General features: G+C 37.8%; 2 protein-coding genes across 2 annotated transcripts; both read left to right on the top strand.

The window, feature by feature from the left end:
* The first annotated feature begins 4,174 nt into the window (after window positions 1–4,174).
* Window positions 4,175–6,217, top strand: LOC136253891 (E3 ubiquitin-protein ligase TRIM71-like). Its single transcript, XM_066046550.1, has one exon. It carries the CDS (start codon window positions 4,175–4,177, stop codon window positions 6,215–6,217), a length of 2,043 nt encoding a protein of 680 aa, XP_065902622.1.
* A 2,629-nt stretch (window positions 6,218–8,846) lies between these two features.
* Window positions 8,847–14,290, top strand: LOC136253890 (E3 ubiquitin-protein ligase TRIM71-like). The gene is made up of 5 exons (XM_066046549.1): window positions 8,847–9,279; window positions 9,341–9,468; window positions 9,624–9,762; window positions 13,907–14,217; window positions 14,285–14,290. Exons 1-5 carry the CDS (start codon window positions 8,847–8,849, stop codon window positions 14,288–14,290), a joined length of 1,017 nt encoding a protein of 338 aa, XP_065902621.1.
* The last annotated feature ends 7 nt before the right edge of the window (window positions 14,291–14,297 follow it).

Raw genomic sequence — 14,297 nt, 5'->3', positions numbered from 1 at the left:
GTATCACTTCCATCCACTTTGAGTGAGCGTCAATTATCACTAAGAACATTTTGTTCAAGAATGGTCCAGCATAGTCTATGTGAATACGAGACCACGGTCACTCCGGCCATTGCCAGGGATGAAGTGGGGCCTTGGCAGGTGTTGACTGTACTACTTGACACTTCTCACAACAACTTACAGTATTCTCTAACTGAATGTTCAGGTTTGGCCACCACACATAACCTCTTGCCAATTGCTTCATCCTAGTGCTACCTGGATGGCCCTCGTGGAGAATCTTGAGAACAGTCTCTTGGGCTTGTGGAGGAACAATCACTCTGGATCCCCATAGCAGACAACCATCAAAATGGCTTAACTCATTTCTTCTTGTGTAATAGGGTCTCAATTCTTCCTCGACTTTGGTTTGTGGCCAACCATGTAACACAAAATGTAAAACTTTGGATAAAACTTGATCTTTTTCTGTCATAACTTTAATCTCTTTGGCGGTAACAGGTGACGATGACAACTGTTCAGTTAATAACAAAATGTCTCCTGGAATAGGAACAATCTTGGGGCAATCTGGTAATGGTAGCCTACTAAGTGCATCACAGTTACCTTGGTCTTTGCCTCGTCTGTATCTTAGTTCGTACTCATATGAGCTAAGTGTAAGGGCCCATCTCTGGATTCTCCCTGATGCCATAGGCGGTACAGCCTTGGTTTCACTAAACAGACGTCTCAGGGGCTGATGATCTGAAAATATAAGGAAATGGCGACCATACAAGTATTGGTGGAAACGTTTTACACCAAACACAATAGCTAACCCTTCCTTTTCAAGCTGAGAGTAGTTTTTCTCCGCAGCTGATAAAGATCTTGATGCAAACGCCACTGGTCTTTCACAGCCATCTTCTTGACATTGTGACAATACTGCACCGACACCGTATGGTGAGGCATCACATGCTAGAATCAACTGCTTGGCAGGGTCATAATGCACTAAGAGAGCTGATGACTGTAACAAGTTTTTGGCTCTCTCAAAAGCTGCTTGCTGAGCACCAGTCCAGTTCCACTTACGGCCTTTCTGTAACAGTTCATTTAATGGTGCCAACACTGATGACAGATCCGGAAGAAATTTCCGGTAATAGTTGATTAGTCCAAGAAAGGATTTCAACTTAGTGACATCAGTGGGGACAGGTGCCTCTTTCACTGCTTGTACCTTGGCCTGTGTGGGGTGAAGGCCTTGATCATCAATACGATGGCCCAAATATTCTACTGAAACTGACATGAATGAACATTTTGACATCTTCAAACGTAAACCTGCCTCATCCAGTTTCGTCAAAACTCTTTCTAGATTTTGTAAATGCTCTTCATCATTTCTTCCTGTGATCAGAATGTCGTCAAGATAAGCAACTACATTAGGAATACCTTGTAACAATGAATCGACAATTCTCTGAAAAATTGCTGGTGCTGTTGAAACACCAAAAGGTAAACGATTGTAAATGAACAGGCCACGATGTGTGTTAATAGTCGTAAGATGTTTGGAAGCTTCGTCAAGACAAACTTGCTGATATGCATGGGCAAGGTCAAGTTTACTGAACTTGGTTCCTCCTGCCAGTGACGCGAACAACTCTTCTGCTTTTGGCAACGGGTACTTGTCTACTCTTGCTGCCTGGTTGACTGTCAGTTTATAGTCACCGCATATTCTGATGTTGCCGTCACTTTTGACAATGGGAACAATTGGTGCTGCCCATGAAGAAAATTGTACAGGAGTGATAACACCTTCAGTATGTAGCCGGTCAAGTTCAGTTTCAACTTTGGCTTTGAGTGTAAACGGTAAGGATCGAGGTTTGTAAAAACGTGGCTGAACATTAGAGTCTATAACAATACTAGCTTGGGTGCCCTTCAACTCACCCAGTTCATCACAGAAAACTGTTTGGTGGCGATTCAAAACTTCTTGGAGTGGGGTGGGCACGGACACAGCACATACCTGAGCCCAATTCAACTTTATGTGTTTCAGCCAATCTCTACCCATCAAATTGGGTCCAGTACCACTCACAACAATCACTGGTAAGTTAAATGACTGATTACCATATTGTACACTGACATTGATCTGCCCTAGGACTGTGAGCTTCTCTCCGGTGTAAGTATGTAACTGTAAATTGGAAACTTGCAATGGAGGCTGTTGTAAAAGAACTGTCTTGTAAGTCTGTTCACTAATTACAGAGATTGCTGCACCAGTGTCTAGCTCCATTCTCACTTGGCAACTGTTAATTGTTAAGTCGACAGTGATTGGTGGATGATTCTGGTTGTCAATATGAAACAATGTGTAGGGTGTTTCTGCTGATTCTGTGACAGAAGGGCTGCTTTCAGCTTGTAGAGAATGTTGTGGTTTGGAGGTTTTGGAACTCTTGCTCTGAGGGTTAGTAGGTGGTGTTGACTTTGAAGTCCTGCAAGCTTTCAGGATGTGGCCTTTCTTACCACACCCATGACAAGTACTGTCCTTGAAAGGGCAACTATTAGGGTTATGCTGGCCCTTACAGCGGTAGCAAGTCTTCTGAAATGTATCTTTTTGTACACTGTGCACAGGAAGCTGTCCCGTACCTGTTGCTGCTGCCAGGTCCTTTGTGTCCTTGTCTGCCATTTCTATAGCCTGTGCTATTTCGTAGGCCTTTTTGAAGGTTAGCTCAGGTTCTGACAACAGTCTTCGCTGAATTCGGGGGTCGTTCACACCACAAACTAGCTGATCACGAAGCATGTCTTCGAGGGTCGCGTCGTACCCACAGTGTTGAGCAATGTTTCGAAGTTCCGCTACAAACTTAGCGATGCCTTCTCCCTGCTGACGTCATCGCGAATTGAACTTAAACCGTTGCACTATCATCGACGGTTTAGGACTGAAATATTTCGCCAAATGTTGGGTGATGTCCTCAAACTTACATTCTGCCGGTTTCTTTGGTGCCACAAGGTTGCGAATCACTTTGTAAGTCTGTTGTCCGCACGCACTCAAGAAAATTGCACGGCGTTTGTCGGCATCTTCCACGCCATTGGCTACGAAATACTGTTGAAGTCTCTCTTCGTAAGATTCCCAGTCTTCGTGTCGAGAATTAAACTCTTCCAACTTGCCATGTGCTGCCATCAGTAACGAAAATCGTCTTTATCCTCGTCGCCAATATGTAATATACTCAGTAAATAAGGTGATACCAACGCGTACCCAGCCGATAACAACACAGTTCAATTAGATTGGAAGGATTAAAGACAACATGTACAATCACGTACAAATCATTAGTCACGGAAAAGTTCGAATCAAATCTAAATACGCATGCGTACAATTACAACATATTCTAATTAATGTTCAAGTTATGACAGTTACAAATATTGCATAAGATACACTACCAACAGTTATCACTCCAAATTCCTCATTATTACTTACCAAAAACACGACCAACAAGACAATACCACCATCTTCACTATATTTTACCTACTTCATCCACCACAGCATACCAAAACAGCTATTTCTCAAGAACAATAAACGAGTGGAACATACTACGTACCAACTGATACAATTGAAATTGCAGATACTGATCTATTTACAGCTAGACTCCAATCATATTATTGTACCTAATGTATTTGTTTATGTGATTCCTGAGCACGCCAGCAGGGCTGACTGCTCAGTAAACAGTAATAATAATTATAATAATAATCTGCATGCGGGCGGGAAATGGGATTGGGAAAATGTAGGCGCTTGTAACTGTGCTAAAAGCAACAGCAGGGCTTCATAACTTCGGAAAACATACGCACTTGTAACTGTGACGACCAGAACCACGAGTCACCTTCCACTGGCACTCGATATTAAACTTGTGGCGAGATATACCGTACGCAAGGAAATTTTGACGTCAAAAAATTTGACGAATTCAAACTTCAGCAGATTTGACGAATAAAATGTTGACGAAAATCAAGAAATTGTAGGCAAAACCTGTATTTTTAAGGGCGCTTATAAACATTTGACGAATTTAAATTTGACGAATTATTTTTTTGACGTCAAAATTTCCTTGCGTACGGTAATAACCGAATACTAGTGAAGGTCACTTTTTTTGGAACCATCAAATTAGATATTGATGACTGAGCCGGAAACGGATTGATGACTGTGTCTGGCGAAGCAAACAAAGCAGTGAGATTGATCAGGTCATAGATAATCGCGGAAACCTGAATGGCGAGTGGCAGCAGGGTAAAACGAGATTTACAGCAAGGTGAAGAGACAGCCGAATGGCAACATTTTAGGGAAGAAATAACTTGTTCAATCTGTGGAGATATATTTCCTGATCCGAAGACTATCATCCCGTGTTTACACACGTTTTGTAAGCGATGTATAGAGAACAGTATAGAATCCAATAAGAAAATGGCGGCAGTTGTTTGTTGCCCGTTATGTCGTACCCCACTTTCACAAGGTGAAATAACGTCTATTCCCTCAAACTTTACAATTAGTCGTTTGGTAGAAATATTTATGCAACGCGAACAAGAAAAAGGGGAGGTGTCCGTGACCATCAGTCGTTTGGTTGAAATTTTTGGCCAACAACAAAAAGTAGGCACGACTGCGTCAGTGGAAACAACATGTGGTAATTGCGAGGAAAATTTGCCAGTAACCATGTGGTGTACGGAGTGTGAAGACCCTTTGTGCCATGACTGTAGTGAATTACACAAAAAGATAAAAGCTTACAAGGCGCACGAAGTTATACTGATTAATCAATTCCTTAGTGATCCTAAGCAAGTTCTTAGAATAGCTATATCAGAAAAGGTAGACTTTTGTAAAACACATATAAATCAGATGGTAGACCATTACTGCAAAACTTGTAGTAAGTTGGTATGTCAAGAATGTGTTTCACAGGGTCGCCCTCTTGGTCATCGTTATCATTCTGTTAGCTCTGTTGAAGATGTACTGGATGAAAAACGAGAAAGAATAAAAGAAATCCTTGTGCCACTGAAACAGTTACTTAGACAAATGAGAAATGGAGTAAAGAAAATTGAACGTTGTGAGGATCAGATTGACAAAGACAGTGAAGCCAGTATTGAGGAGATACAAGCTACATATGATGAGCAATACAGAATATTGAAACAACAAGAAGAAGATGCAGTTGAAAAGGTGCACATCATTCAAGATTCACTTAAAAATACCCTTGCATTACAAAAGGAAAATGTTCAGTTGATGGAAAGCCAAATGGCAAGTTGTATTGACTTTTATGAAAACATTGTAAAAATTAGTAGAGCAAAAGAATTAATTCATTATAATGATTGGATTGAAAATAGAGTAGTTGAATTAAATAACAGAATAGAACATACTAGCCTTGATCCACAGTGTAAAGCAAGTCATATGGCTGTTAAATGTAAACCGGTTGTCAACGAATCATTGTGTGATGTATCTAGTGTTCCGATTTGTAAGGTGATGGAGGGTCCTGCAGTAATTGATCGTCTAATCAAACTCACTGTCACACTGAAAGATCACTCTGCAGCTGCAGTTCCTATTGTCAACCAATCAAAAGATATAGAAATTCACTGCAACAAAGAGAAGAAGTTTTTACAGAAGAAACAAGTTAAAGAACAATTAGAAGGACAATATGAAATAAGGTATAATCCTAAAAGAATGGAGTGTCATTTATTATGCATTCGTTGGAGAGGTATAGCAATGAACCATGAGAAAATCCAGGTGTTAGTGAATGTCCGAGACTATAGTAGCATCAAAGAGGTGGTGATGGTCATTAATAGTTATGGACCAATAGACATTGACCCATATGGAGGAGGGCTAATGAACAGACAGTTAGCAAACCCTTGCTTCTTGGCTAAAGGACCTGACAATAAACTATATGTTCGTGATTCTAATTGTGATGTATTGGTAGTGTTTGATGAACAGTATCAGTACTCACACATTATTGGTGGACATGGTCGTGGATTAGGGAGGTTTTTGTGTATGACCGGAATAGCAGTAGATAAGAAAGGGTATTTGTATATTGCAGATCGTGAATTGCACTGCATTCAGAAGTTGAATCAAAGAAGTGGAAATTTATTTGCCAGATTGGCAGTAAAGGTAGTGCTGATGGAAAATTCAATTGTCCTAGTGGTCTACTGTTTGCATCAGGCTTACTGTTTGTGTGTGACCTTGAAAATCACAGAATTCAAGTGTTTAAAAATGAACAATTCTTTTACTGCTTTGGAAAGTGTGGTGCAGAACCCGGTACTTTCAATCATCCTATCAATCTAACAATGAACAACAATGAAGATCAGTTGTTTATCACAGACCTTAACAATCACAGAATCCAGTTGTTCACTCCAAAAGGACAATTTCTCAAAATATTCTGTAACTTTGTTGGAATTCCCTACAAGATATTCTATCCAAGTGGGATACACTATACACCAGATGGACACCTGTTAATTTGTGCTGGTACCGTCAATAGTGTGTTGGTGTTTCAAGAAGATGGAAAGTTTATATCATCCATTGATGGTTTTCATCAAGATCGAAGGTATTTTTTCCCTTGTGGGGTGTTGATGATGGATAATGGACAGATAGTAATTGCTAGCTCTTCTGATCACCAACTGGTTATTTTTAAATTATTTAGCTGTACTTTTTATTGGATTATTCACTTGTATATATAACCATAAACAATCAAGTTTTTTTGAAAATCATTGATTTATGTGTGCTTTTGACATGGTGATTTTTAATATTTCTATATGCAGTGGTGGATCCAGGGGGTTCCAAGGGCTCCCTGTAACCCTTATTTTGGAAGGAAAGCTGTCAACAATTTGGCTGAAGAATTCAAAACATGCACAATACTTTACAGGCCGAAACACTCAAATAGCTTTGTTTAATGCAAACTATCTACTGTGTAAAACATTAATATATTAATCCACATAATTCAAGACGTATTATAATAATTATGATAAAATAGCAGTAAAAAATAGGAAAATGATGAAATACTATTTGAATGATGACAATAAACTGTGAGTTAATTTTCCTGGCTTAAAAGAGCTATGGTTAGCAGGACTGAATAATTTACAATAAATAAATTTATAGGTGGAACTGTAGAAGTAGTTACACATTTTACAGTACTGTATGCACAGTACAAAATTAGTAGAGAATTTCACTACTAATTAATTTTGTGCCACAATCCTGTGTAGTGACGTGTTAGTGAATGTCAATGTCACTATATACACAGTGGTGACATTCATTACAAGAAAAAAATGTAGTGATCAAGAGTATTGTGGCAGACTTCACCACTCTTTTTTACTATAAAGGAATAGATAAGGTGGTTATGTTGCTGAAGCTGTCTCAGTCCAAGGTTAATTAAAGAATATTCCAGAGCCTGCTAGTTGTAGATAGTTACTGTTTTAATCAAAATTGTTTATAATTTCGTTGTTCTGTGTTCTCTATAACTTAAGTCAGCAATAGCCAATATCATTGTTCATTATTTCAAATCTAACCTTTTTGTATTAATTTCAACCTATATAACATTATGTACAATCTAATGTGTACATGCTTGGGTATATAGAAATAGGCTGCATCATCACTGTATACTATCTTATGGTGAAATTGTAATGCTGTTCTTTTATTATTGCTGGTAATGCTGCTGTACTATTGTTGCTGTATTTTGATTAATATTATCTAATCAGCAAAGTTTGAATAATATAGTGCTTTTGGGTAATATCATGCTCAAAAGCAGAGGATGGTTTCTGCTGAAAGTGAAGGAGTGGAGGCAAAGCTGCTTGGAAAATCCCAGTCTTGGGGACAGTATTGTAGAGTAAACAACTCATATGATCAAGGCTAGGTCAAAGTCAATTTTATTTTACTAAACTAAGGCATTGTTTGTTGGTATCTCTTCAAAACAAACAGTAGATGTTGAGAGTACCTGGATAGTGTGGTAGAAGTCTCAGGCTTGGAGATAATGACTAGCCCAGTACTTGGTTGTATAATTATTAAAGCTTTATAGTGTCTTCTTGCTGGTATGCTGGTGTTTTTCTAGATATATTTTATAGTGTAATCATATTCTATTTGTACTTATTTTAACGTTACCCTTAGCTACTATCCTTCTGCACCTTACATTTCTCACCTAAGAATAATTAAGACACTTGTGAAGTGCAGATACTCTACAGCAAGTTGGAGATGTATGAATAATTGGTAACATACTACAAAGTAGGTGTATGTTTTTATAAAAGTGATGAGTAACACTGAAATAGAATAAGTGTACATACAACTTTTCATGAATCAGTGTTTGATGCACTTCATTGGGTCTAAGTTTTGGTGTCCGAGTTATGACTCCTTCCATGTCCAGCTTTTTGTGGGCCTACAGTTGGATAGTGTACTATCGTATGACTATAACTTCTTACTCTGCCCCATGTATACAAAACAAGCTGCCATCCACTAGTCAATTATGGAGGAGATATACAGTATGAACAACTTGAAGTTTAGTCATGGAGCAGTGCAATGGGCTACCAGTAGTTAACAGTGCATGGAAATTATACCAAAAACATTATTTAAATTTTTGTGCATTTGTATTATAAAGGCAATAACAATTTTGTGTCATGATTGTACTTGCTGTCATCACACACTACAAACACACAGGCACATTAATATATATATTCATCCACGCATTATGTCATGCAGTCATGACGTGACCAGCTTGCGTGTCATTACTGCACAACCAATGAGCACAATGGACATGTGCACAATTCTGTGAAGACGATGGCCAGCAAGCACAGGAAGGAAATGGAGAAGATGATTGAACCAGTTGAAGAAATGATCAACAAGTTAATTACATCACATCAGTAGGTGGTAGCTGCTGGGAAGAAGATTACATCACAGGCCAGTGAAGTTGATCAACAGATTGACTTATATTATGCCGACAATTACAACAACAAAGAGAAGAGCTAAAGAACAAGTTACGAGAGTTATCAACAAAAAAAAGAAAAAGGCAATCTCACCACAACTGGAACAAATAGATTTCATAAAAGCACAACTGTTGAGTGTGAATGAGCTGAATGATGCAGTGAACAGTGAATCAGACCAGGAAGCATTGTTCATAAAGAAACAATTTAACGTGAAGAGACATGTTATTCCAGTGGAAGTAAAGGATAACAATGATGGGAGTGTATCTTGTGTAGTCAAACAGGTTGGAGGCTTAAATTTGTTAATTAACATTGAAGGGAATCATATTAAAGGAAGCTCCTACACTGTTATGGTTCAGCCCCAATACTATGAAACTGTCAACAAGCCCAGGAAGATTGTTAATGATGATGGCAACATGGGTAAACCATGGGGTATTGTGTTTGGTAAGGATGGAGTGTGGGCAATGACAGACTCTAGCAACCACTGTGTATACATGTTTGACAGTCAAGACATGCAGGTTGATTAGAAAACTTGGACCAAATGGGACTAGCAATAGTGAATTTAAAGATCCACGAGGAATACTGTTTGATGCCAATAATCACTTGTATTTGGTTGATGGTGATAACAACAGGGTACAAAAAATTGATGTCAATGGGAAATACTAGCTGCAGTTTGAACACTGTGGATCTGGCAATGGTAAACAGTAGGTATTTTAGTCCACAATGAAGAAGTCTTTGCTGCTGAAGGTAGCAATCGTTGTGTCTCAGTATTTCTCCTCAATGGTCAGTTCAGTCACATTATTGGATCAGGACAACTTAGTAACCCCTGGGGTGTAGCAGTGACTAGTAATGATCAATTACTTGTTGCTAATTTTAACAGTGGCATCTTCAGGTTTACACTTGATGGCACATATGTGGACAAGTTTGGTAATGGCCTGAGCTGGGCTAATGCACTTACCACTGATATCCATGGTTTTATCCTTGTGGGGGGAACAGCGTAGTCATTGTGTATCAGTTTTTGACAAAGATGGAGTGTTTGTACACAGGTTTGGGTCTTATGGTTCTGCTGAAGGTCAATTTTCTTGTCTACGTGGAATAGCTGTTAGTCCCAACAATGATGCGTATATTACTGACCATTACAAAAGGGTTCAGATTTTTTAGAGACTTAGCTATTTTGTTATTAAGAGTACAATGCCTCAGGGAAATACAGAAATGGTGAATTTCAGTTTTAACATGGCTGCAAAAGGTCACCAAAGATCAAATCTGCAGTGGCACTATATCAAAAAATATCAATGTCACAAGGACTGTAATTTGTGTGGAAAGTTTCATAATAGCATCACAAATTGCACAAATGCCCATTTTTTCTACTGATATGCCACTCTACTGTATGGCTATAGTCACTAATCTGTATATGTTTGGTAGCAAAAATCATTCGCAGTATGAAAAATGGCAAAGCAGGTCACAGGACTAGCTAAGAGAGTTGCATTCTGAATTAGACATAATCAAAAAATCAATTCAAAAAACCTGGGTGAAAAAAGTTGTGAAATCAAAGGTGATGATGTTATAAAGTTTAATAATGTACAAAGCCATTTTTAAAATTTATAATCATCAACATCATTGCAACCATTTAATGGCCACCGCCTTTGATTTCACAACCTTTTCACCCTGGCTTTTTATGCTTGCTGTTTTGTGTGGATAATCAATTTATGTGAAAAGGAAGCATTTGTTGTATAGTTTATACAAGATCTAGATATACCAGAATGATAATAATTTACACCATTAGAAAACACAATGTACTACAGTGTGTTCCACAAAGGACATGTTGGTGGTGGATTATCCACAACATGTTCACAGATGTAATTGTGTAGAAAGATCGAGCTGATCCCAATCAATGTTATCCCAGTAGTGACTGCTACACTGGTGACACCCATTATAAACTCTGTGTGTTCATCTGATACCTGTATGGGTATTGGACCTGATAGCAACAAAAATAATTATTACTCATGGCACCTGTCCACAGTCCCATTTGTGTTAGTGTACACACATTTAGACCCCTGAAATCAAGACACCTCACTGACACTTCAACATAGTCACAAGGTGTTCACAATGGATACATGGATTTGGTTCCTCACTACAATACATGGTACATATTCCACTCACTAATGATGAGAGCTGGTGCCTGGTAGAAGGTGTAGATGCCTCCTCCAAGTAGTTACAATATAGTGTATACTATATTGTTCATTGATAAAGAGTAGAGTTATGTAGATATACTACCATAAAAAGTATAATATATTATTATAATAAAGCTTGATATATAATAGTAAAACAGAATATTGCTGTATTAAAGTATTAAGGTGGCGTAGATAAGCAAAAAAAAGAAAAAAAGAAAATATGGGAAAGTTTGAAGGAAAAGTTATGACATTTTCATTCATAGCTATATTCAATTGCATAATGGCTACATACGTTGCTCACAGAAAGTTTTGTGGCTAGGAGTAATCTATGAAACTTTTCCATGCATCCATCACAAAACGTTTGCAATATATATCCAGAAGAATCTCAAATTGAAGAAAGGTGTCTTACATAATAATAGACTTTATGGAAAAACGTATTACTTAGTACTATAGTTGTCATTGCAGAAACAATCAAGTTATGTAGAGCAAACTGCAATAAAGTTATAGCATTGCATCATCTACTGAGATGTTACTTATAAAGTATAGAGAAATTCATACAACTTTGTATCCCATAAATACCTATCAGAGGAGGTCGGAATTATAAATTGCCTTATTTCACATCAGCCTCTACAAAACTAAGAACAGCAGGATTTGTTGAACGCTCAGATTGCACTTCACATAAGTTTCAAGGAAATATAATATTATTTTGTTTGTAAACATCTTTTCTTTTTGAGTGCAATACAGTTTTGTGCATTTAATTTCATTAAATTAGTCACATATATATATTGTAAGCAGAACGATGATATGTATTACTTAAACGGATTTAAGTTTAGTGGGGTTTAACATGTGTCCAACTTTCTCTAAATACATGCAGATGCATGAGCATACCATCTATAGTGAGTGCATTGGTTTAGTAATGACTGTTCTATTGGAGTATTTTGTCAACAGATTTGTATTATGCTCTGTTAAAATAGAATTCCAATTGACTGTTTGACTACTTTTCAGTAATATACACGAACAATCCTTCCTCCATGTTAGTTCAGATATAATCAACTCTCCTTGTATTATTTGGGTGATAGGTTAAGAATACTGTATGGAAATTGATTAAATTTTGTCCAACTCCAAGACGCAGCTTTTGCCACATACAGAGGATTTTGAAACCTTGCAACAAGGGGCTGGAATGCAAACACTATACAATGTCTTGTATACTGACATGTGAACTACAGTGTAACTACTCTGTTGTGGACCATTTATTGTTAATAATTTTTGGCTCACATTTGCTACAATAATGACTATCATACGTGTGTAGGTAAAATTCACGAAGCCAGATTTTTTGGGACCAAAATGTTTTGTCCATACTATGGAGGGTTTATTCTTAGTTCGGAGAAAATAGCCTCCAGTGTATCTATTATAGTGTATGTCAATATCACATTTGATATAGAAACAGCAAAAATTTAATCTTTATAAAATTTCAGTCATATAGTACTATACACACATGTATACTGGGAATGCTGGCTGAGACACAGTCTTCCAATCTTAGTGTTCTCATAGTACAGTTGTTCATACTGATGGGATAGTGTAATAGGATGGACTAGATGATATCTCTTACTTGGTTGATGAGACACTCCGCTGAGTACATGTAAGGGCAACTGGGGTAGGAATTGAGTGGAAAGAGAAGCCGTATACAAAATCATGAAATGAAATGTACTACACACAGTATTATAAACACATACGAGGTGGAATAGAGACTAATTCATACAGGCATGTAAACACATGGCCAATGTCAATATTAGCAGGCATACACCTTTCAGGGCCAATGAAACTTTAATGACAGGCCAAGCCAAGTAACCGCTGTGATCAAGGATACTACTAATGAAGTGTGCAAAGCACACACAATTACATGCAAGGATAAGAGGGGGCATGTCTTTCCTCAAATGGTAGCACTGTGTTGCATCTGGAAATTTTTTCAGACAGCTATTGAAGTGTTTCAAGCTCTTTCAGCTTTATTCAACAATAGTGGTGGTCACTGTTATATTAGAGTATGTTGATCTATAGTTTTCAATTAACAAAAACTAGCTTGTTATGGTTACCATCATAGTGGCTGTGACACATTTCCACAGCTGATTGTTACCTTACAAACTTACTCACAAAAGTACCATATGCATCTGCCTGCTTCTAATCTGCAATAGTCTACAGAGATTCACTGTTATCTTGAGATATCGATAATACAAAATTCATTTTCTTTATGATGATCATGACATAGGTATCATGATAAACATGCAGCCCTAACTGACATCCAGTAGCTTGCACTACACTGGGTGTCAGTGTACATTGTACTACTCCTAAAATTTCTGTCTCTTGTCCTCCACTCAGGAGCTGGAACCCTACTTCAAGCTTGTAAAGCTCATAAAGATTACAAACTATACCTCTAAAGGATGATAGCCTGATATTTAACCTCCATGACACTTCAATAGTTTCAAGATACTAATGTCGATGATTTTAAATGTTTGAAGTCATTGATAGCAATAGTTACGCTTATGTTAAGTGGAAGGATTCGGCTTCAATGGCGGATCAGCGTTAGCTGGCATTTCACTTGTGTTATTACTAATTAACTCTCTCATATGCATGTGCAAACATTATGCTATAACACTCTCCCTACAAAGCTCTCTCCCAGCATTTTGTACATATACAAAAAGGAAGGTAACTAATGAAATATAGAGGGAATACAAGTACAACGAGTTAACTCAGAAATTGAACATATTAAAGGCAGAGACAATTTAATGGTACATACTTGCTGCAGTTGGATCTCGTAGTTGTCAACTGAATGGTCCAGTAGGTATTGTAGTCCACAATGATAAAGTGTTTGTTGCTGATAGTGACAATTAATTGTCGTGTTGCAGTATTTCACCTCAAAAGTCAGTTCAGTCACGTTATTGGATCCAGACAATTTGATAATCCCTGGAGTGTAGTAGTGACTAGTAATGATCAACTTCTTGTTGCTGATTATGACAATGATTACATCTTCAGGTTTACATTTGATGGCACATATGTGGACAGGTTTGGTAATGATTACTTGAGCCTCCCTACTGCACTTACCTGTGATTTGAGTGACTTTGTCCTTGTGAGTGATGAGGATCATAATTCAGTATCAGTTTTTGACAAAGATGGAGTGTTCTTACACAGATTTGGGTCCCATATGGTTCAGCTAAAGGTAAATTTACATCTCCATATGGAATAGCTGTTAGTCCCAACAATGATGTGTATGTTACTGACTACAGCAATAAGAGGATT

The sequence above is a fragment of the Dysidea avara genome, chromosome 4 (assembly GCF_963678975.1).
Source record: "Dysidea avara chromosome 4, odDysAvar1.4, whole genome shotgun sequence".
Lineage (NCBI taxonomy): Eukaryota > Metazoa > Porifera > Demospongiae > Dictyoceratida > Dysideidae > Dysidea > Dysidea avara.
This window is presented reverse-complemented; position numbering and strand designations above follow the sequence as displayed.